We start from the raw sequence: 25126 nt of genomic DNA on the forward strand, positions 1-25126 counted from the left end.
ATATATATATATATATATATATATATATATATATATATATATATATATATATATATATATATATATATATCATAATAAATATATAAATTTCTTATATTGTTAAAAATCTACACGCCGACATAGAGGCAGAATGTACACGGGAAATATAAACCTCTATAATCTAAAATTACCAGCATTCTAGCAAAATGAATTAATTTCATTTCATATTGTTTTGTATTATTCTTCAAGTGGTGCAATAAAGAGTAAATAAATATAGATAGATGGATACTCTTTATTGTTTCCTCCAAAAGATTACAATAGTAAACCTATTATAAATATAAACAATTACAAGAAATAATCACAATGAGAAAACAATGGGCGACCTTATCGCTAAGAGCGATCTCTTCCAGGCAACCTTTGGATGGAGAGGAGTAATTATAAATTGTTCGATCGGAGGCACGATGGAAATTCTATTATTACTAAATATGGTGATATAATACATGTAATAATGTATTAATATATATCAATTTCAAACATCGATCAACTTGTTGATGTACAATACAATACAATGTGGCTTTAGTAACTTGTAATTAATAGTTGATTGTTAATAATACATATAAAAATGTAGCACGCCGAGCTGGCTGAATGTTAAAGGTTACACAAAATGTGTAATATTACCTACACTTAGCACATTTATCGCAATACATTTTATTTCATTCCAAATAATAAATAAAAATATGTACGTAGCTGGAGCGAGTAGTTGGTAATTTTGATGTATTATATCTAATTACATTAATATTTTCACAGAACCAAACACACAGTGGGCGTGTTCTGGCACAACTCTGCCGAAACGTGGGTGGATGTGGTCAACTACGCGGATAGCACAGTGGTCTCGTCCCTGGTCAACCTGGTCACTGGTGGACAAAAGCGCCGAGTCGATGCACGGTTAGTGGAGTATTTGTCTAAAATTTCAAATTCAGTACCCGTATGGATCAGCAAACTTAATAAAAATTGGGATAATTTGGGATAACGATTGAGAAAAAAAATATTATTGTTCGTTATTCATCATTGAACTTAAAAAGTAAAATTGTGTTTTTGATTTCCGCGCATTGTTTGAGAAAAGTACTATACAAGCCTTGGCCACAACTAGGCATTGATGGACTCACGTATGTGTGCCTCGGCTACGCCTCGACCCACACTTGTACGTTCGTCCATTAATGTTTCAGTTGGTTGCCGCTGCAGTAACGTACTATTATGGTATTGTCTTACATTTCTGCACCCCTTTATATTATGGCTGTAATAATGTAATGTCTTAAGATTATATTAATAATTTAAATAACTCTTGTGCTTTTTGCTACTCTTTATAGACACAAATTTATAATTGTAAAGTCAACTTTTGTTTGAAAAAAGCAACACTTTAATTTCTTATTTGTTCTTCACAGCTGTTGTTATTTTCTTCAAATAGACAGTAGAATCATTTTAAAAAAATCATCATATTAGCTGTTATCTGTCCACTGCTGAACATAGGCTGCCTCCTATTGAGGGATTTTGCCAATAGTTACCATGCTTGGCATGCGGATTGACAACATAGGCTTTGATGGTATTTTAAGACGGTCGCTGATGCCCAGTCCTCGATCATTAAGTTCCCTTAGTCGCCTATTATGATACCCACGGGAAAGGAAGAAGTGGCTTGTTCTATGTCGGAACCACACGGTGTTTTTTTTTTATATATATAACTTAGAATGGCAAACAAGCTGATGGCCCACCTGATGGAAAGTGGTAGCCGTCGCCTATAGACATGAGCAGTACCATGGACATAACAGAGTATACTGTTTTGCCCATGATACCCCATATGTGTTGCCATTCCTAAGGACTCAGGTGTTATTCCTCTGTACCCAGTAAATTCACGCCATATCCCACCCAAATGTTTATTTACTAAAATATAATGTTACATTGCAGATTTATGAGCGAATCGGGTATAATCGATGTGTTTGTGATGCTGGGTGATACGCCAGCCGACGTGTTCCGGCAGTACACGGCCCTTACTGGGGTCGCACCTTTGCCGCCGGTAAGCACGTGTCTAAATACTTAGGAGTTTTTTTTTAATGGGTGATGATCAAATGGTAACCCCGCCTGCGCTATCGGTATACTCTGGCGGGGCACCAGTGGAAGATGATAGATGAGAATGTAAGCAGGTCAGGATGTAATTAGCCCATCTTGACGAATTCAACTAGAATTAAACCACGATGGTTTCTAGGAGAAACTACGTGGAGACCTACAGACACTCACTACACTCACTACAGACGTGCTACAGAGTACCTGACAGAGTATATTGCTAGTAATGGGACTATTTGACCCCACTAACAATCTCTTTCCTCCCAAAATACGTAGGACTTGCCTAAACTAATATTATAAAATAGAAAGATTTTTGTTTTTAATAGATAAATTAAAAAAATACTTATCTAATCTTAAGGACAATAATAAGGATTTTATTCATTCATTAGATTTAAAAAAATCACCCATAGTATGCTACATTATCAGCAAGTATGTGGGCGGTATTTTATAAAAAAAAAATCCATTAATATCCGGTGAGTCTTGGTATTGATATTATAAACTAGCCGATCCGATAGATGTCGTTCTGTCAATGTTTGGAAAGACAGCTAGGGACAGTTTGTATAGGGGAAAAAAAATTGCCGTTTTTATGTTTTTCTTTATTTATATTTATACACACAAGTGATAAGTTGTACATGCCATAAGGCATTTTCTACCTTTTATTTATTAGTAGTGCAGAGAGTAGTTTTTCTCATCACAGTTTCTACAGACAGCACCTGTCATCATCAATAACATGTCTGTTACGTGGCTTGACATAATGACGTTTTTAGCAAAAGCATAGACTACAAATGCGTTCTCTAATGTTTTACATTACAGATGCGTTCATTTCATAACAATGTTAACATCGACAGGTATTTCATCGTCATATGTTATAATATGGTCGTATGTAGTGCGGTTACAGAAAAGTTTTCTCCCGCGAACGCTTAAGCTGCGGAATGTGCTGCCTGCCGGTTTTCGCTAGAGATTACAGTGTGGGGTTTTTCAAAAAGGATTTATTAAGGTTTCTACAGGGTCGGCAAACGCGCACGTGACGCCTCTATTAGTGCAGGGCTCCATAGGCTAAAGACTGTTTACCGTCAGATGGGCTGTACGCATGTTTGCCACCTTTCGTAGTATAAAAACCATTCTATGCTTAATAAAGTATATTTGTAGTAAGTCAATTGTTTGTTGCAGCGTTTCTCGCTGGCCTACCACCAGTCGCGATGGAACTACGTGGACGAGGGGGATGTGAGGAGTGTGGATGACAATTTCGACATACACGACATTCCCGCAGACGCCATCTGGCTCGACATCGAGTACACAGATCGCAAGATGTAAGTTCTTACTACACTAAGAACAACGAAATAAAGCCATTTCGGTAAGGGGGCGGGGGAGGGGGATATTGTTAAAAATGGGGTCTGCAGCCCTATTACTAACAATACTACTTCTCTATCAGGTCAAACTCCATGGTGTTCACCCTGAAGAACATTTGTTGAATTCGTCTCCATAGACCAACTGGCCTACTTCATCCTCACCTATCATCTCACCTCTTATCTTCGTCACCCATAATAACATACACTAGCAGGGCACTAGTGATGGCACCCCGCCAGTGTATATCGATAACTCAGGCAGGGTTTCCATTCTATTAACATCTATTAAAGAAAAAAGATCACCAAGCCCTCGTTTTAAATTTACTTATGGTTATTTTCTAATTTAAACCATAAGACACCTTATATACGCGAGTGAAGACGCGGCATAGGTTTTCCTTTAAAACACAAAACCACGAGAGCAGCTTAATATTATGTCGATAGGTACTTCACATGGGACGCCGAGAAGTTCCGTCACCCGTCGGAGATGGTCGCGAACCTCACCGCCAAGGGCCGCAAGCTGATCGTCATCATAGATCCCCACATCAAGCGCGAGCCTGGCTACTTTTACCACGAGGACGCCACCGACAATGGGTACTACGTGAAGGATAAAGACGGGAAGGATTACGAAGGTACAATCATCATCATCATCATCATATCAGCCATGATTAGTGATGATCAGTGAACAACTGATCACTAGACATAGGTCATCCCCATAGATTGCCATAAAGAACGGTCCTGAACCACCTGCTTTCACTTACTCCCAGCAATGCATTAGAGGTCGTCACTCTATATAGTGGGGGATTGTTTTACACTATGTTTGCCCGTACGGGGTCATCAACAACTTATTTCCATTGGCTGTCAGTTCTTCAAGCTAAAAGACCAGCCGTAATGGGCATTTCAGCTTGCTTATCCTTTGAGCTACTAAAGCAGAAGGTACAATAAATACATTTAATTATATATAAATAGTCGATAATAGCTTATTATTTATTTGTTTTATAATTTTTGAACTATAACATTTAAAATGAATTGTTCTTAATCATAATGTTATGTTTGTGTACAATAAAGAATAAAGAAAGAAACGTCTCCTATATATTGGAATAAAAAGTACAAGTAGTAACATAATGTACCTTCACTCTAACTAATCCATGTTTATTATAATTTCTTTGCAGGCTGGTGCTGGCCAGGTTCCTCCTCGTACCCTGACTTCCTGAACCCGGTGGTCCACGACTATTACGCGTCCAGATACAGCTTCGACAAGTTCCCCGGCACCAGCAAGGATGTCCACATCTGGAATGACATGAACGAGCCCAGTGTATGTATTGCATACGTTGTTTTGGGGGTCATTGACAAAAAAATAAATAAAAACATAAGATCATAAAGTAATATTTTATACCAGAGGGAGACTTTGTACAAAAGTCGATTGCTTGGGTAACTCTGTCCCATTCGTGTTTTAACCGTGAAGCAGTTGTGTTTGCATGGCTGTGTTTCGGTTTGAAGGGTGGGATATGGCGTGAATTTACTGGATACAGAGGAATAACATCTGAGTCCTCAGGAATGGCAACGCATGGGGGTATCATGGGCGAAACAGTATACTCTGTTATGTCCATGGTACTGCTCATGTCTATAGGCGACGGTTACCACTTTCCATTAGGTGTGCCGTCAGCTTGTTATGGATTTTTTTGCTGTGGATGTGGTACATAATGGGGTGGAATTAATTACAATAAGTAGCTTGCATATTGCAGCCATTTTGATATGAAACCATTAATTGTAATTTTTTTTAGCAAAACTAAACAGGTTGCTAAAAAGTTGTAGTCAATGTTTATTTATTTATTTAAGGAACACCAACAGCATATTGCATTATAACATATAGGTATAACAAACATTAAATATAATACAATATTAATGCACATGCCTATTATAGGTATTCACAGCATTCACTTTAACATAGTTATACAGTGCGAGAAAATGAAGTAAATAATAAAAACAAACGTGTAACCTAAGTTGTGAGCAATATCAGAAAATACGATTATGAGTGAATTGAATTAAAATATATATATATATATATATATATATATATATATATATATATTATGTTAATTAGGTTATATTGGTTTGTTTAGGTTTTCAACGGTCCAGAAATCACAATGCCCAAGGACTGCCGCCACTACAAACCGCCCGAGAATGGTGTTGAAGGCATCGGTTCATTTTGGGAGCACAGGTATCTAATGGATTACAATGTTCCTTAGTATTATGAGTATAAATGTGAACTTTTATAAGTATAATTGTACGAGAGGACGGATTGTTAACAATGGGGCTACAAGTCCTCATCGCTACCAATATACTCTGTCAGGGGGAAAGGGATTTATTTATTTATTTTTTATTGACCACATTACAAAAAAATGTCTGGTACAAAAGGCGGACTTAATACTATATAGCATTCTCTCCCAGTCAACCTTTGGCTAAAAAGAAATTTATATTAAATTTGTTAGTAATGGAGAACTAATAGCCCCATTGCCAGCAATATACCCTCTCAGGTCGACCTCCACGCGGTTCCCCCTGGAAACCATCATGTTTAATTCTTGTCGAATTCATCATGGTGGGCCAACTGATCTGCATTCATTCTCACCTATCATCTTCCACTGGTGCCTCGTCGGTGAACACCGTTAGCGCAGGCAGGGTTACCATTCTATTATCATTCATTAAAAAAAACCTTTATCTCGAAGGATACATATACTTCCCCATTACATCGTTGTTCTTAATAATATTGTGACACTTTTTTTTTTATACAACTTAGAATGGCAAACAAGCTGACGGCCCACCTGATGGAAAGTGGTAACTGTCGCCTATACGCATGAGCAGTACCATGGACATAACAGAGTATACTGTTTCGCCCATGATAACCCCCGTGCGTTGCCATTCTTGAGGACTCAGGTGTTATTCCTCTGTACCCAGTAAATTCGCGCCATATCCCACCCTACAAACCGAAACACAGCCATGCAAACACAACTGCTTTACGGTTGAAACACGAATGGCACAGAGGTACCCAAGCAATCGACTTTTGTACAAAGTCTCCCTCTGGTAAATGTGTTTCATGTGTTTTGTTAACCAACATGTGTTTGGTTAATTGTATCATTTATGTAGAAAAATAATAATAAAATGTGTGTGTGTGTGTGTGTGTGTGTGCGTACCATAGACACGTGCACAACGAGTACGGGCTGTTCTACATCCGCGGCACCTTCGACGGCATGCAGGCGCGCGCCCCCGGACAGCGGCCCTTCATACTCACCCGGGCCACGTTCGCCGGCACGCAGAGGTAACGATACTCACGACGATAATAAACTCTTTTTATTTATTTTTATTTTATTTATTTATTTATTTACAAGAAACATGGTAAGTGTATAGATGTTACAATAAGTACAAGTCCTCATATTTCGCCATAATTAGGCATGCGAATATTAAAGCTTAAAAAGAATAAATGTTAAATAAGTCATTAAAATTCGAAATGTTATATAAAAAAAAAAATACATAAAAAATGTCAGACACTTGTCAATAATAAAAAAAGAAATAAATTACTTTATTGCGCACGATACAGATGGATATGTTGCAGTCAAAACTCTTAACCAGTCAAAAGTACTATTGACTAGCGAAATCAGTCAAAAGTATTTTTGACCGTATGCTTTAGTCGATATAATATACAAAATACTATTGCAAATGTATATGTTATTATGATGAAATTATTTTAATGTTTTGTTTAATAAGTTTTTATATTTGCACGCCTACAGTGTGGCAGAATATGGCGTGGCAGGAATGGTGTGAATTTACTGGGTACAGAGGAATAACACCTGAGTCCTCAGGAATGGCAACGCATGGGGGGTATCATGGGCGAAACAGTATACTCTGTTATGTCCATGGTACTGCTCATGTCTATAGGCGACGGTTACCACTTTCCATCAGGTGGGCCGTCAGCTTGTTTGCCATACTAAGTCGTATAAAAAAAAAAAAAAAGATTGGACTATTTTTCTTGTAAAGTAACACCTATAAAAATGTACCTTATTCCAGCAAATAAAGGATTTCAATTTCAATAATACTTTTCACTATAATAACAGTTAAAAGTAACTAATCTAACCGCAAATTTGCAGTCAAAACCCATTTTGACCAACCTGTTGAGTCAAAAGTACTTTTAACTGATTTTGCTTGTCAATAGTACTTTTGATTAGGGGAGGAAAGGGATTATTAGTAATGGAGACTGAGAATCCCATTGCTAACAATATACCCAACCTGGTCGACCTCCTCGCGGTTCCCCCTGGAAACTGTCATGGTTAATTCCTGATGAATTCATCATGATGGGCTAACTGGCCTGTTTTCATTCTCATCTATCACCCTTCACTGGTGCTCCGCCAGCGTATCCCGTTAGCGCAGGCGGGGTTACCATACCATTTTCACCCATAAAAAAAAAGTACTTTTGATTGGTTAAGAGTTTTAACTGCAACATATACAAGGAGTTTATACAGAATGTGTATATACAAAAGGCTGCCTTATCGCTAAAAGCAATCTCTTACAGACAACTTGGCATAAATAGTTGATAAGTACAGAGAGAAAGGTAGATGGCGCACGATACTGCCTTAACCAGATACGGCCTTGTAGGATTATTTATTTATTTCAGTCGAAACAGCTTTAGATGGCCGTGTGGTCCCGGCATAGAACAGACCACCCCTTCCTTTCCAGTGGGTGTCGTAAGAGGCGACTAAGATAGCTTATGGTGGAAGGAACTATAGCAGCGTCCCTTTTGAAACATCACCAAATGCCTAACTGCGATTACCAACCCGCCTGCTAATCTTGGCAATTACTGGCAAAACTCCCCTTATGGGGGAGGCTATGTTCAGCAGTGGACAGTTAATGGTAGATACAAGAACTACACTGTGGGTACTAGACTACTTACAAATAAACTAATTAAATAAATTGTCATTTAGCAATTATACCATGGGAAAGGAAGGGGTGGCCTAGTCTATGCTGGGACCACACAACTTATACTAGTAGCTTACACTACAGCATAATCTAAAGTTTAGTATTAATACCAAGAATGCTTACCCTCATAAAGGTATGCTGCTATGTGGACTGGCGACAACACCGCCGAGTGGGGCTTTCTGGCCGCTTCGGTTCCCATGTGCATCTCGGTAGCCATGTCGGGTGTCAGCTTCTGCGGCTCCGACGTTGGAGGCTTCTTCAAGAACCCAGATGCCGAGCTGATGACCAGGTGGTACCAGGTCAGTGGTGTAACATTTAATTAGTAAGAAGTCTGTAATACTGGGTTTTTTATGCAAATTAGAATGGCAGACATGCTTTTTTTTATACAATTTAGAATGGCAAACAAGCTGACGGCCCACCTGACGGAAAGTGGTAACCGTCGCCTATAGACACGAGCAGTACCATGGACATAACAGAGTATACTGTTTCGCCCATGATACCCCCCATGCGTTGCCATTCCTGAGGACTCAGGTGTTATTCCTCTGTACCCTGTAAATTCACGCCATATCCCACCCTTCAAACCGAAACACAGCCATGCAAACACTACTGCTTCACGGTTGAAACACGAATTGGACAGAGGTACCCAAGCAATCGACTTTTGTACAAAGTCTCCCTCTGTTATAATGGTATATTCCATCATTATGCAAAGAAGGTTACATTAGGTTAAGTACTGTCGTAAGTACATTGTACGTTTGTGTGTACAGGCGGCTGCGTACCAGCCGTTCTTCCGCGCCCACTCGCACATCGAGACGAAGCGCCGCGAGCCGTGGCTGTTCGAGGCGGCCACCACCGGCCTGCTGCGGGACGCCGTCCGCCGCCGCTACGCGCTGCTCGACCTCTGGTGAGTGTCTACACTGTCACAGGATTTTTTTTATTATTCAACATTCACACGTATACGTATACGTACGGCGATTCCGTAGCCACCTGATGGTAAGTGAATATGACATATATATATATATATATATATATATATATATATATATATATATATATATATATATATATATATATATATATATATATATATATATATATATAATGTCCCCCTTACACAGGATTTACATGTTTGTATATTAAAGATAGTTAGAAAAATAAAATGAGTAATAATTAATTTTTAATTATTAATTTTTTTTTTGTCTATTCACAATTTCTATTAAGATACTCAAAGGTTGACTGAAAGAAATCCCTTTTATGGGATAAATCAGCCATTGTGCTTATTCTTTTCTTAAGAACTCTGTATCCTGTAATTTAAGATTTTATTGTATAATAAAGTGTTAGTGGAGATGTCGGTAGGGGCCGCCCTAGACGGACGTACTCGTATGTTGACCAAATAGGCGACGTGCTGAAGAAGGGCCAAATTAAAAGTACCCGTAACCGACGAGCGTGTATGACAAGATTGATGAATGTGGAAGAAGCGAAAGAGGTTTGTTTGAATCGAAGCATTTGGCGTTCCATTGTTTCTGCCTACCCTAATGGGAGACAGGCGTGACAGATATGTATGTATAAAGTGTTATAAACAAACACTAGTAAATGTCAAAATAATTATTTTTAGAAATTATGTATGTCTGTACATTTGTTTTAGCAATATGCAAAAACTTCTGCATCAAATTGGATGCAGCTTTTAAGTTGAATTAACCTAAAAAAAAGCTTTATCTTGATACACAATCCAGAATGTTTTTGTTTTTATACTTTCGAAATTTGTGCATATAAATGATAAAAAAAGCGACTTATGTTGCAACTCTAGCATTCAAAAAATTTGTAAAACTAAATATCTATGTTCTTAGGTACACACTGTTCTTCGAGCACTCCAGAGATGGATTACCTGTAATGCGGCCGCTGTTCCAACAGTACCCCAAAGAGGAAGCCACCTTCACCATCGACAATGAGTACCTGCTGGGTAAGTTCACTCAAAAGAAACATATCAAGCGACTTTTATGAATATTGATAATCACAATAAATTCAAAAGCAAACAAGGGAGGAAACAAACAAAACAAACCAGAGGGAGACTTTGTACAAAAGTCGTTGCTTGGGTGCCTCTGTACCATTCGTGTTTCTACTGTGAAGCAGTTGTGTTTGCATGGCTGTGTTTCGGTTTGTAGGGTGGGATATGGCGTGAATTTACAGGGTACAGAGGAATAACATCTGAGTCCTCAGGAATGGCAACGCATGGGGGATATCATGGGCGAAACAGTGTACTCTGTTATGTCCATGGTACTGCTCATGTCTATAGGCGACGGTTACCACTTTCCATCAGGTGGGCTGTCAGCTTGTTTGCCATTCTAAGTTGTATAAAAAAAAAATCCAAAATATATCTCGCGTAGTTATAGATTTGCTAAGATGTTGAAATAAAATAATTGGTCAGCAGCAGTATACATATTTTGTCTTAGTCTTACATAGTTACAATAGACATAGGTAGATTTCATGTTAAAAGAGGAATGCAATAAAGTAATACACAAGAATTGTGAAGGGATTGTACATAGTTTTTTAAAGCATTTTTATGAGACAATTGGTGACCTCTTTCTTACAAGTTGGCGTTACTAAAAACTAGCATAAAATTTATTGCAATATTGCATATTGCAATGTTTGTTAGTTTGTTTCAGTCAAATATTTCAAGTTGAGTTACAAACAACCAGAAACAAAGTTGTTTTTGTTTAAAATTTGCATATGTTCTGCATATTTCTAATCTCAATACAAAATGCAGTAAACAATATTGGAATATTTTTAAAATGGCCGCAGCCACAAGATGGCGGCATAAAAGCAATTGTTTTTAAACAGACTTGGTATCTTTAAAAAAAACACTTATATTAAATACATATATTAAACTTCAATTAATGATCGCTTTTTGATTATTTTCCATTTACCATAAGAATATATAAATGTGTACAGGAGACAGGCTGCTAGTCCGTCCAGTGGTAGAGTCCGGTGTGACCTCCGTGAAGGTGTACCTCCCGGGAGCGGACACGCAGACTCTGTGGTACGACGTGGACAGCTACCAGCCGCACCAAGCTAACGGGTATTTCACGCAGGAAGTCAACATTGCTAAGGTTCGCTGTCATTTTCTTTTTGAAAATTAAAGACTTAAATAATTGCTGTGATTTTGTGGCACTTATTTTATTAAAGAGAGGCTCTTTATATTTGTGCGAGAATATAAGTGGACTGTATGTACGATAATTTTTTTGAAAGATTTGTGAATGCGAAAACCGACCAGTTGTTTTAAAAGTACTACTAAACTACCTAGATTCAAACTTAGTTCAAATGACTTACCCTTTGGTTAGCGAAAATTCCTTTTACAACATACTCAGATCACTCAGTTCCCTAAAGCGTGCTAAAGTTACCTGAGATTACCTCTTAAATGTTATAAGAACTAAGGGTTTCGATCTTGAATCCTCCGACAGACGTTTCAATCTTGAATTGTCTTTTTAAATATTTAAGAACGACACGAGAAATTATCTTTTGCGTAGTTCTTTTTATAAAACAAAAATATTAAATTCTAAAACTAAAGTCTCACGATTGTGAAATTAAATGTTATACTTATTAAATACTTTATGAGCGACAACGACAAAACTGTCCTGTTTCTGTATTTAAGAGCAGAGACCAACCAACTTTTTTTTATCTTCCTACCTCCAGTCAAAATTATTAATTGCCACATAGAAGAATAAAATATTTGTATAAATTATCGAGAATGTTGCCATGCAATTATTACATCTAAAGTGAACAATATTATATAATGAAAATGGAATATAAAGAGTTCGCTTTGTGATTCATGGTAAAATGTAGTGAAAATGGATGCAAGTTTGAAATACTTCCCTATTCCAAACTTACTAAGTTAATTATGTTAAGGAAATCTGATTTGGAAATAAAATATTTGACATTTAGAAAAAAAATTGTTACGTTTATTCATTATCATCATCACCATCATATAATTGTCCACTGCTGAACATAAGCCTCCCCCATAAAGGTTTGGCTTATAGTTGCCAAACTTGGCAGGTGAGTTGGCAACCGCAGTCAGGCTTTGGTGATGTTTTAAGAGAGACGCTGCTGCCCATCCCTTAACTATTAAGCTCCCTTATTCACCTTTTTCGACACCCACGGGAAAGGAAGGTGTAGCCCATTATATGCAGGGATCGGTATTATAACACCTAATTCAATAAAAAATAAGGTTCAATTTCGTACAGACGCCGGTGTACCAGCGCGGCGGGTCGGCCGTGTGGCGCAAGGAACGTGTGCGGAGGTCGTCCTCGCTGATGTCGCACGACCCCTACACGCTCGTGCTCGCGCTTGACTGGAATGTGAGTATTACACTATGGGGTGGAGTTCTTACTAGATGATAATGGAATGGTAACCCCGCTTGCGCTGACGGTATACGCTAGCGGGGCACCAGTGAGGGATGATAGGTGAGAATGATGCAGGTCAGTTAGTCTATGGTGATGAATACACCTGGAATTCAGCAAGATGGTTTCCAGTGGGGGACTACGAGGAGGTCGACCTGGTCGGGTATATTGCTAGCAATAGGCTTTTAGTCTCCATTACTAACTATCCCTTTCCCCCACTATGGTGGAGTTGGATCGAGTGTTTATTTCCCCTAGTATTTTTACCCACGAGTAGATAATGATAATAAATGAGATGACTTTTCAGGAGGGGAGGGGGGGGGGGGACTTAAATATCTATATTTTCTCAGACATGTCTTACGAAGCTTGGCTCGCATTGGGCACTGGATGATTTTGGGGTGAACAATCCCTGTTGACTCTTTAAATGCACCTACGGTAGCGGGGATAGATTAAGTAGTCTATATACTTTTCCGCCACAAACAGTATGTGTACCAAATTTTATAGTGATTGTACATACATACATACACATCTGTCACGCCTGTCTCCCATTAGGGTAGGCAGAAACAATGGAACGCCAAATGCTTCGATTCAAACAAACCTCTTTCGCTTCTTCCACATTCATCAATCTTTTCATACACGCTCGCCGGTTACGGGTACTTTTAATTTGGCCCTTCTTCAGCACGTCGCCTATTTGGTCAACATATGTCCGTCTAGGGCGGCCCTTACCGACATCTCCATTCATTCTTGCTCGATAAATCTCTTTCGTAATTCTTCTTTCATCCATCCTCTCCAAATGGCCGAACCAACGCAACATTCCTTTTTCGATTTTTGTCACTACATCGTCTTTCAGTCCACACTCCTCTCTAGTCACACTGTTTCTTACTCTAAGTCGTTAAGGCATCAAGAAGCGACGAAACATATTCTCTTTTATATTTATAGTATTATTAAGAATCGTATACATTAAGTAAATGCCACCAAATTTTTAAGACACAATTTTTTATTCTATTTTCGTTCAAAAGACGGTATTTGTTTTTATTCTTGTTAATGACTAGTCATTCTAGACAAGTAGCAAACAAAACTTCCGGTAGATACGTTTTCGTAATCTCAGTCGTGAGAAAGAACAGTATGCCGGACGCTGCTACCATTATAACTGATCATCATATATCGAAAACGTATCTATCGTTGCGTATGTATGAGAATTATTATTTTAATTCGTTTATTATACACGGCAGAACACATCGGAAGGCACTCTGTACATTGACGACGGGGAGACCTACGATTACAAGGAGAAGAAGTATATTTACTCAAAAGTGAAGTACACACCAGAGGGCATTACTTACTCGTAAGTAAAAGAAATATTTAAAGTAATACATGTCGAAAAAAAAAAATTACAAGAATTGTGTTATGTTAATTTTCACTGAATCATTAAAAAAGAAAAAAAAATATGGATTTTTGCAATTTGGGTAATATCAAATGTTCCAGTTGTTTTAAACTGATGCTGGTGATCAGTAAGATTAAATTTGACGTATTTTATTTTTCTTTATATGCTGCCATGTATAGGTCTACTGCGAGGTCCAATTGTTGCCTCATAAGTCTATCAGTTGTAAACCAATTTATACTACCTACAAATTTACAGATTCGTCCCTTGAAATTATTTAACAAACTCATTTCATAAATTAAAATAATATAATAAATTATTTTAATAATTACATATAATAGTAAGTAATACTGTTTCCATTTATTGTACACACATTGCCCGCTGGAAATTAATGCTTCTTTCCACTTAGGGTTTGCTGGAAGAGAACACTTACAGAGTTAACTCTGCTCGCCTGTTGTACATCTTTATTTAAAGTAAATTATAACAATATATTTTTTGTGTACAATAAAGTATAAATAAATTAAATAAATAATAAATATCTGAAATGGCAAGAATGTCCGCATAACAAATATTGATTTAATTAAATTTTTTTTTTTTATTTAGCACTGAATTGTACACACTAATTATAAATAAAAATATGACAGAGGTAAGCAAATGTACAAGGACGAACTTAACTCTAGAAGTATTCTCATCCAGCAACACCCAAAGTGGAAAGGAGCGTCAATGTCAGCGGGTAGAGCGGTGTAAAATTGTGACAATCCTCAGACAGTAATAAAATAGTAATAGATAAAATAGTTATTAAAACAAAAAAAACATCCACAGATTCATCGACGACAGTGCCTCGTATCCCACCCGATCGTGGGTGGAGCGTATCGTCATAGCGGGCTTAAAGACTCCGCCAAAAACAGCCAAACTCAGCCAGAACGAGAAACAAACAGCCCTGCTAATGACGCTGCACAAAGGCAATGATGTGCTCGTAATAAGGAAGCCTGGTGCCAGCATGGCTAAACCTTGGAAGATAACGTTCAGTTATTAAAATTGATACATGTGCATACTTACTGGTGTTTTAATGAAACTTAGATATGATATTAGGTAATTTTAAATTAATACAAATGTTTTAGTATGTTGTTACCAGCTGTAAACACAAATTTGTTTGTGCTAGATTACTTATATACAAAATATAATTTTGTTTAACTGTGATCGTGCAATAGAAATACCTTTTCAAACTTTCACATACATTAAAGGTCCTTTAAATTAAAGAGTTTGTATTATTAGTTAGTATTTTTAACATTATATGAAATAAATACACTGCCAGGTCCTAAACTAATATAGATTTAAAATCCTATACATCATGTTTGTTAATAAAAAAAAAAATATTCTAACTGGATTTTGTGAATTAACTACGTGAAATTAATTTATATGAAATTTTATTCAAATAATTGAGTAAAAGCCAAATTTTCACATTTGTGTTCATTAAAACGCCAATAAGAGATTTTCAGACTTCAAAGAAGTCTTATGTCGTTGAATGTATTTCGATATGGGGAAGCCGGTGGTTTGATTTGGGGTGTAAACAGCCAAGATTGTCAATACAACTTACAGTAGATTGTATACTCTAACTGCATGTCAATCTCGGTGAGTTGCCACTCTGCTGTATTTTTTTTACGGCTTGCGATATTTGTTTACAATGATAACAATCGAATTCAGCACGTTGTTGACCAAGGGGACCGGTGTGGAGGTTTGCTAACGAAGCATATACCCTGTTAACAGTAAATTACAGTAATAGATAATTCACCCACCATCCTTATTATGCTATATGAAATTACTAGTTTTACTGGCCACTTTATTTCCTCCCCTTTAAAGGTTGGTATAAAACGTAGTTGATATCCTTTTGTGCAATTCTCATACCAAATTTAATCAAAATGGACTTAGCCATGAAAACCAAGCATTTACTTTTATAAAATAGACAAATTATAACTTCATTATTTATTTAACTTGTATTTTTTAAACATATTTAATTACAATATTGATCAAGTTTGAGATGCGAATTTTGCATAACCAACTCTCTTAAAAGCTAGGCAAACAATATTCGGACGTAATTTACTATGACGTCCCACTTCTATAATGTAGTATAATATAATGTGGCAACTCACATTAGTCCCCTATGCCATTGTGAAAGTTTAGCCAACTTTTTTTATACTTTGATATAGCAATACGTTATTTACAATCCAGTCAAACGTAGATTCAATGTCATATAGAATAATATAAATATAGTACACAATATGGTAAGATAATAAAAAAAATAGTATGACACATAATATTATGTATACTCTGTTTTTATATATACTTGGCATACTTACAGTATTTAAACAATTTACACACCTATTAATTTAATCATTAAAAATAAACACTAATCCAAAAACATTGTAATAAAAAAGTAAAACAAAGTGCAATTATTATAAATAATATTATTTAAAATTAATTAAAAAATATTTAAGCCGTTTGTTAATTTTATACGCTGTAATTTCCGTAAAAAAATGTCAAATTGCCTTTTATATTAAATATGCCAAGTGAAACAGTTGTTGATGCATAAATCTCGACGATGTCTCATTTTTGTCACATTCGTGACAATTTTGAATATGTTCTTGTCATACTTAGTATTAAGTTTCTTTCAGATTTAAGTGACGTTTTATCTAATTGAATAATTGAACAATGTCATCATTTTATACAGTTACTTTAATGTTTTTTTTTTTATTAATCCAATTAAGGTCACATTATTGTCGAGATATATTCGTAATTCTCGTTAGCTGGCAGTGAAATGGTTAACTGGTTGTTTTGATTCACGCATTTTGTTTAGAAATAAAGTCAAGATCAAAATCAATTGTATACAAAAATAGTAAACATTTTTTGTTTCTAAACAATTTGCGGTGGATACTAATTGAGCTTTGAGGGTATTAGTATTTTCTTGACGGGTACAGAAGTTTTATCATGCAGAGTGATAATAAAACAATTTTAATATTAATAATTTCTTTTATTTCTAAAAATCCAATAGATTGTAGTTTCATTAGGTACTTTGGGGCTATCACGCACTGGTGCCTAGTTTTACCTCTACAAATAACATCGCTTCCAAGCTTAAAAAAAAACTGTATTTTCTGTGGCATCTACGCATATCACAATTTATGTATATCCAGAAGCTTTCGTTTAATTTTTAAGAAATTCTAGTTAAATTCTGTTAGCAACGCGTGTCAAGACAGAAATGTCCATTAACATATAGCATGAGAATTCCTGATATACTGAAATACGGTATTCTTTGACTTCCAAATTTTAAAATTATAGAGACTGTAGGAATAGTAATGACGGAATTGTCACTATTATGTCATACATCGCATTAATATTGTATTATATTTAATGTCTGTTATATCATAATGTAATATACTGTTGGTTGGCCTATAAATAAATAAATCCCATAAGAGTGCCAAATGTCACCCTTGTGACATTGTCACTAGTACCTCTTTTATATAGCTTTTATTTTCAATTATATCGAATTTTGCCACCGGTTAGTGACAATTCCGTGCCTCTAATAAGTAATATTATGTCAGTGAATAACTTCTATTTTGATAGAAAAAAAATATACGAAGTCGTCCGCTTGAAACGACATTGTTTTTCTGCGTCTCTTTAAACGAATTGCAACTTCTGTAAGCACCGATATTAGAGCACTCTTAGTTCGCCAGTGATTTTATAAAAATATCTTGATAATAAAAAAAGTTCCACCCTCTTTTTATTGTATTTGGATGAAATTGTATTTTGAACTTCATCAGTAGCGTTATGTACCCAGACTATATTTATTTACAGACATTTGGAAATTTACAAATTGATAATTGTTATAGAAATATAAAAGTAATGTAATAATTGGCTATAGGCTTTTTACTTCTTTTTTTATACCACTGAGATGGCAAACAAGCATACGGCTCATCTGATGGTAAGCGGTTCCCGTAGCCTATGAACGCTTGCAATACCAGGGGTATTACGCGCACGTTGCCGACCCTGAAAAAACCTCTTTACCCCCTCTTTTGAAGAACCCTATACTATAGTCTTTTAGAAAAACTTCGACAGGGAGGTTAGTTCATAATAATAATAGTCGGTCTTCAAGTGTTACCAGTCGCAAATATATTATAGGTAGCGAAAACTAATTAAAATAATTTAATCGACTAACTCATTATAATATTAAAATATAATTTTAATTATTTCAAATTATTCCTTTACAACGCTCTAATTCACATAGAGTAGGCTTTTGAAGTTAATGTTTTGCGCATATACTGTTTTTTTGTTAGGTCCCTTTTTCACTCCGTTGTCGCCGCATTTGCGACATTAAAATGCTAAGAATAAATCCACTGTCGCGGCTACGACGACACGGTTGTTTTACTGACTCGGCACCCTTTATAAAATAGCTAAGAAATAAATGTTTTATTGCAACTATTCCATTTTTCTTTTACATCACAGGGCCTCTAGACAAGTGGCAAGCGAATTCGTCGATGGAGTAGACATCGCTAGCGAATCCGTGAGAAAGAAAGAGATGGCAACGCCGGGTGACTATTTCAACTTACGGACTTATGTTTTTTTTTTTTTTTATACTACTAAGAATGGCAAACAAGTTGACGGCCCACCTGATGGAAAGTGGTAACCGTCGCCTATAAACATGGGCAGTACCATGGACATAACAGAGTATACTGTTTCGCCCATGATACCCCCCATGCGTTGCCATTCCTGAGGCCTCAGGTGTTATTTCTCTGTACCCAGTAAATTGCTAGCGATGTCGATTCCATCGACGAATTCGCTTGCCACTTGTCTAGAGGCCCAAATATGTATATGTAACTTATATAGTGCTGGAGTTATTGGTATCTTCTATGAGTTACTAGGCTGGAGTGCAAAGGGTTAATATATTTTTATTGTGATAGCCAGTGTGGAGAGTCATGAACGCGAATAGTATCAAAAATATTTCATACACAATTTTCATATATTTCTTAAAAACAATAAAACACTCTAGTTCCCTATATTTAATTATGTAGGGTGTACTGTAAAGGTCATATTGAAATCATTAGCATTCTTCTAAGGGAGTTTTTTTTTTTAATGGGTGAAAATGAAATAGTGACGCCGCCTGCGCTATCGGTGTACACAGGCGGAGCATCAGTGACTGATGATAGGATAGGACTGAGCTAATTTCCTCTCATTATCATCAGTGACTAATGGTGATGAAGGTAAATTAGCTCAGTTGGCCCATCGTAACTAATTCAACATAAACCACGAATTTCCAGGGGGAACAGCGCGGAGGTCGCTTGATAAGGAGTAGTTAGACCTCATCACTAACAATCCATTCCTCCCCGCTCCTCCCCCAAGGAAGTATTATACCAGTGAAATTGAACTTCTATTTTCTAAGTATAATGGATTGAAAAACAGTCCAACTATTAAGTTAGTGGGAGTCTCAAAAATTTTACATATATTGGCCCATTTCTTTCAAAAGGGTAGAAAACTCCTTTAAAAACACGCTAATAGTTTAAATTCGATTTGTATATCAAGACGAAACCCAGTAATAGTATTAAAAAAACAGCCTATATATAAAATTATTTTTAATATTACATATAAACCATGCAGTCACATGATCGATTTAAAGGTTCTTAATTTATATGTAACGACACATTTCTTAGGAAAATTAATTCATTTTTATAAATAGATACTGCAATTTACTGAATTTCAACTTGTTATACCCATTACCACACCACACCCTGTACATATAAAAAATTTAAACAATTTCTTGTTTGAAACATGTTTAAATAACTAATATGAAATCTTAGACTAGTCAACAATGGCAAATAATTTTCCCTCATAATATGATAAATCACAGTTCTAATTAAACTAAAGAAAATAAAACAATTGAATTTTGTTGAATTTAGAATTAAATGTAACTTTTTTCACTGGAATCGGCATCTTCCAGGACGCTTGTATGTATTTTAAGTTCGCAGTTTTATCAAAAGGGGACCTAATAACCGCGTATGACAATAATCATAATGAAAAACAAGGCGTTATGTAAGTATCAACTTTTGTTTGAACTCTAGTATATATTACTTTCAAACATATATTACAGCTTGTTTATAACATACTTATTCAGATAATTCGTGTCTTACAAGTTTGTGTAACGTGGAAAGTATCGTATATAACAAAAAAAAAAAAAATATGAAACAGCAAACACATAGGTACAAAGTAAGTCACAAATTGCCAGTCTTTGTAAAATTCTCTATATAGGCAAGTATTTATTTGAAAAATATTCTAGTGGGTTGATCATCATTGGGAAATTCTATGAAGGGATGAGTCTGTTTATGTTCTAGCATTTCATTTTCGGAACTAAATTTATCACCACAAATATCGCAGGGCACTTCAACACTAGTTTCACTGTCAGTATCCTTTTTAACTTTCTTTCTCTTCTTAACACACTCGTCTTTCGATGTCGACTGCCCTTGTTCAATCAAAGGCTTGCCCGTAAGCAGAAACTCTTTCATATTTGAATGTTTTACCGATAATTTGTGTTGCTTGAGCCGATTTTCTGAACTGCACTGGTACTCGCAAATAAAGCACACGTATTTCATATCTCCTGTATGTAATTCGGCGTGCGCTTTCCTCTTTTCGGGTGTGGCGAAGCGGAAGTCGCAAAATTTGCACGGATACTTCCTGTCTGGTGAATGCAGCCGCATGTGTGAATTTAACGCGTCCATGTCTTGGCAAATTTTTCGACATTCTAAACACATTACGCCCTTTACCACATCCTCCGATTCTTCTTTGGCCTCGGTGCTGTGATGTATCCTTCTGTGAGAAGTTAAACCTTTCTGACTTATGAAAACGCGGCGACAGTCGGCACATTGAAACTGGGACTCTGGGAAAATTGCTTTAGAGTCATTGCTATGTTTTTCTATCTGATGCAGAGCCAGTTTATCTGCCTCGTGAAACTGCAGGCCACATTCCTCGCACTTCCAGGCCTTAACCAGCTTAGAGAACGCTTCAAGAACATCCAGAACAGATTGACCTTCTACTTCTGGGTGATAAGTTTTTGTATGATTGCCAAAGTCAATAATTTTCGAAAAAGTACCATAACAATGAGGGCAACTATAGGGCTCCTTGTGATCTTCCATCACATGAGATTTCAACTCTGAGAGTTCAGTGTAACTCTTTGCACACATAAAACATCGCAACTTCTGTTTGCCTTTAACAATTTCAGATATAACTTTATATTCCATGAGTTGAACTTTTTGGTGTATCTGTAAATGTTTAAAGAGCTCCTTTCTTGTACTATAATCTGTTGGACAGAATTTGCAAGGGAATTTCTTTCGATGTAACCGCTTTCTGTGTAATGCCAACTCATCTTTGTCTCTAAATTGTTTTCTACAAGTTAAACAAGGATAACGAGAGTTTGTGTCTAAGAATAGGTCGTGTGATCGCAAACAAGTCTCCATTCTACTTCTGCGACGGAAGGTCTTGCCACAGGTACATTCGTATCCTTCCTTTTTTATTTCCTTTACCTTGACATCTACTTGAGTTACCTTTTCATTCTTATCTTCCACTTTATTACTTTGGTGTTTTGATTTCGTATTTGATTGACTTGTCTTAGGTTTAATTTCTACTTTAATTAGTTTCCGACGTTCCTTCTTGATTTTTGATTCAAGTCGTTTAGACTTTTCTTGCTTACCAAGTCTCTTTATCAAACTCTCGTTTAGTTTCCGTTCAAAATTTTCTTGCCTTGTTCTTTGACCTTTGATGATTCCCATTGCCCTTTTTTCAATACCATCATGCACATTTAAATGTCTCTTTAATGCATAATTACTTGTGAGTGTCTTAGGGCATTTTGAACAGGCATAAAATTTAGGAGTTACCTGTTTTGTATTTGTTTTTAATAGACCATATGCCTCTTGTTCTAATGACAAAACATTCCCCGTTATGGAATTTAATTGAAACATATCATTGTATTGATCTGAATCGTCATATGTTGTAGGCAATATTTCTTCAGGGTTGCCTATCTTTGACAAAGCAACAGACCCATGAGGCATGGGGAGAATCTCCATAACTAATGTTTTAGTGGTTTGTGATTGGATTAACCCATCCTGCGGGTTTGTTATAGTTGATGTGGTATTGATCACTTTATTGGATATCAAATGAGTTTCTGTTACTGTTAACTCTGCTTCTTCTTTTACATTAAGTTTACCCAATACTTCTTTTTCATGATCCTTAAATAGATAATGATTACCAAGATTAATTAGTGATTTAAAATTACATACATACATACATATCTGTCACGCCTGTCTAGGTAGGTAGAAACTAGCTAGGTACTAAACTACCTAGGTAGCTAGGTAGGCAGAAACAATGGAACGCCAAATGCTTCGATTCAAACAAACCTCTTTCGCTTCTCCCATATTCATCAATCTTTTCATACACACATGATTTAAAATTAACCTAAATAAATTGAGCTATACAGTACATTATATGACTGGCATTTAAAACCCTGTTATAACTCAAAACCCCACTAATAATAGAAAAACTTTATCAACTACTATAATGATAGTTATTGTGGATCAGCAACGCGTGCGTAATACTTCTAGTATTGCAGGTGTTCATAGGCTACGGTAACCGCTTACCATCAGGTGTGCCATATGCTTGTTTGCCACCTCAGTGATATAAAAAAAATTTTAGTTACTGTTGTAACTTTAGATTGTTATTCAGTTTAAAAATGTAGAAATTATACTTTTTGGAAGATATATACAGTTTTATATTTAATGTAACAATATATTCTATTCTGCATATCAAAATTGGCATAGAATTTGAACATTTATCGAAAATTGATTATAAAGATGGTAGTATAGGATAAAAAATGCCAAAGTCAGCAGATATCTGTGTAAATATTTTCACAGAATACTTACTAAAAGAACACCTTCTGTTTTTATATTGATTTCTTCTTGTAAACATGTTTCCACATTGCCTAAGACTGCTGCATCTCTGCTGTCCATACTGCCTGTGTCATCAAAATTTGGATAATCATATGTCACAACCGATTCATCAACAGCACCAGTTTCTTCTTTCACTTCCATATTATTCTCCATTTCTGTTGCATCCACTTCTTCCCTCTCATTTTTGGTCATGTCCTCATAGCCTTCTATATCTAAATTCTGAGATAGTACAGGTAAATTTACCATTATATTACTATGTGATGGGTTCGTTGACATATCTTTCTCATAACATGGATAAATGGTTTCTTCCTTGATTTCCAATTGGATGTTCTCAAATTCATTATCACCGTCTTCACGCTCATCATCTTCTTCGCTCTTAATATGCACAGTTATGTTTGTTTCTTCTCTTTCTAATTCTTGCTTAATATCTGGATTTTCAGGTTGTTCTAATTCACTAGTGATCTCTAACGTGATATCTGTATTTTGCAGAGCCATTATGCTGTGCTGTAATACAATTTACATAATAATAAGTAATTATTTTAACTTTACTATAGGGTGGTGCACTTTCAAAAGAGTTACCTATTTCTGAACTATTTTGAAAATTAAACCACAAAAATCTGGTGACAGATGCCAGGTACAAAATGCTGGTTCCCTTAAAAGCTTATTGTTAATGAAACCACTCCGTGTAATTATTTATTAATTAATTTTATATATTCTTTATTCTTTATTGCACTTGTAAGTTACATATAAAATAATCTATTTATAAATGTTGTGAGCAAGGGTGGACTTATCTCTGACAGAGATCTCTTCCAGTCAACCCAGTACAGTAAGAAAGCATTTCGTTAGCGGACAGCTGAAGTGCTACAACTATTAATACATAAACAAATATACAGTTAAATAAAATATTAAAATATATAATAAAATATTACATAAATACATACACTATAAATATATACAATACCTACCTACTTATATAGTATATGTTTTTCTTATATTTATTATCTAGTATTTATAATATAGTATAAACTTGCTCAAGGACTAGTCGATTGCAGTGAATGGTTGAATTATTTTTTATTTGTCTATTTACAAAACAGCTTCTTAAAGCTAACAAATTATTTCACATAAAATACAATAAATTTTATATTAATTATTCAACACCAGAGATGTTTTTATTAATGTTGCATATTATAATAATGTTGTATTAATCATACAATTATAATTGTATGTATTAAATGTTATGTTTGCTAATAGAGCACTTTTCAAATAATAATTGAGAGACATTGAAATTTTAAAATTGTTTTTGAAAATTGACAGTTAATTGTGACGTTGCCATATTTCGCTATAATATCACCTCCGAATAAGATTATGGCTAATAAGAATTATGCAAATTAAACTTACAATTTTAGGATCCAATTTAGTTCCAATATATAATGCTATGTGAAATTATTTTTGAGCAGATACAATGTTGTGATGCTTGAAAACTGCCCTTATGGTTACCCATATCTTTCAAAAAATAATATCAATATTATCAATTAATTAAGTTCCGAATAACAGCGCCTGCAATTAGTATGTTACCTTCAACCTGTGTAACTACATACATTACAGCAGCGCTCTTTAATAAAATAAAATATTGTACTACTTATTTTATTAACAACCATTTACTTACTTCATTTTAAATAATTTAACCAAATAATTACAAGAAAGATAGAAAAATTAGTTTTTTTAGGCAAATTATCAAAGCATCAGTGGCGAAATATTTCGATCCGACTGTGCATTTTGACATTGACATTTGACAGTCTTTACCAGTCATTCAAACGCACACAGATAGCCATCAATCAATATCAGTCCAACAGTTCCTTGTTCTTAGTTGATTTTTTTATAAGTGAAAATGGAATAGTAATTCCATCCACGTTATTGGTGTACACTGGTGTGAAGGATGATAGATGAAGTTGGACGGAGATCCGTTTCGTTTGA

General features: G+C 35.6%; 2 protein-coding genes across 4 annotated transcripts in view; one reads left to right on the forward strand and one right to left on the reverse strand.

Moving 5' to 3' along the window:
• LOC113522209 (neutral alpha-glucosidase AB) overlaps nt 1–17193 on the forward strand; it is a 42917-nt gene extending 25724 nt beyond the window's left edge. The window contains exons 7-20 of the mRNA XM_052891850.1: nt 787–924; nt 1939–2047; nt 3265–3404; nt 3882–4069; nt 4610–4752; nt 5561–5658; nt 6634–6753; nt 8539–8704; nt 9170–9306; nt 10250–10362; nt 11352–11509; nt 12641–12754; nt 14026–14135; nt 14994–17193. Of these exons, the coding sequence (XP_052747810.1) occupies nt 787–924; nt 1939–2047; nt 3265–3404; nt 3882–4069; nt 4610–4752; nt 5561–5658; nt 6634–6753; nt 8539–8704; nt 9170–9306; nt 10250–10362; nt 11352–11509; nt 12641–12754; nt 14026–14135; nt 14994–15207 (1948 nt within the window). The 3' untranslated portion in view covers nt 15208–17193. The remainder of the gene's footprint in view (nt 1–786; nt 925–1938; nt 2048–3264; nt 3405–3881; nt 4070–4609; nt 4753–5560; nt 5659–6633; nt 6754–8538; nt 8705–9169; nt 9307–10249; nt 10363–11351; nt 11510–12640; nt 12755–14025; nt 14136–14993) is intronic.
• A 2584-nt stretch (nt 17194–19777) lies between these two features.
• On the reverse strand, nt 19778–24920 carry LOC113523218 (zinc finger protein 271-like). 3 transcript variants are annotated; one of them, XM_031909009.2, is made up of 4 exons: nt 24819–24920; nt 24551–24709; nt 23126–23656; nt 19778–22435 (listed from the first exon to the last, which is right to left on the reverse strand). In XM_031909009.2, exons 3-4 carry the CDS (start codon nt 23645–23647, stop codon nt 20474–20476), a joined length of 2484 nt encoding a protein of 827 aa, XP_031764869.2. In that variant the 5' UTR covers nt 23648–23656; nt 24551–24709; nt 24819–24920; the 3' UTR covers nt 19778–20473. The 3 variants fall into 3 exon arrangements, with proteins under 3 accessions (XP_031764869.2, XP_031764871.2, XP_026764901.2); XM_031909011.2 differs by lacking the exon at nt 24551–24709; XM_026909100.3 differs by having other exon boundaries at nt 24551–24914.
• Nucleotides 24921–25126: the final 206 nt, after the last annotated feature.

This window comes from Galleria mellonella, unplaced genomic scaffold, assembly GCF_026898425.1.
Source record: "Galleria mellonella isolate WM207_F2 unplaced genomic scaffold, CSIRO_AGI_GalMel_v1 utg146, whole genome shotgun sequence".
NCBI lineage: Eukaryota > Metazoa > Arthropoda > Insecta > Lepidoptera > Pyralidae > Galleria > Galleria mellonella.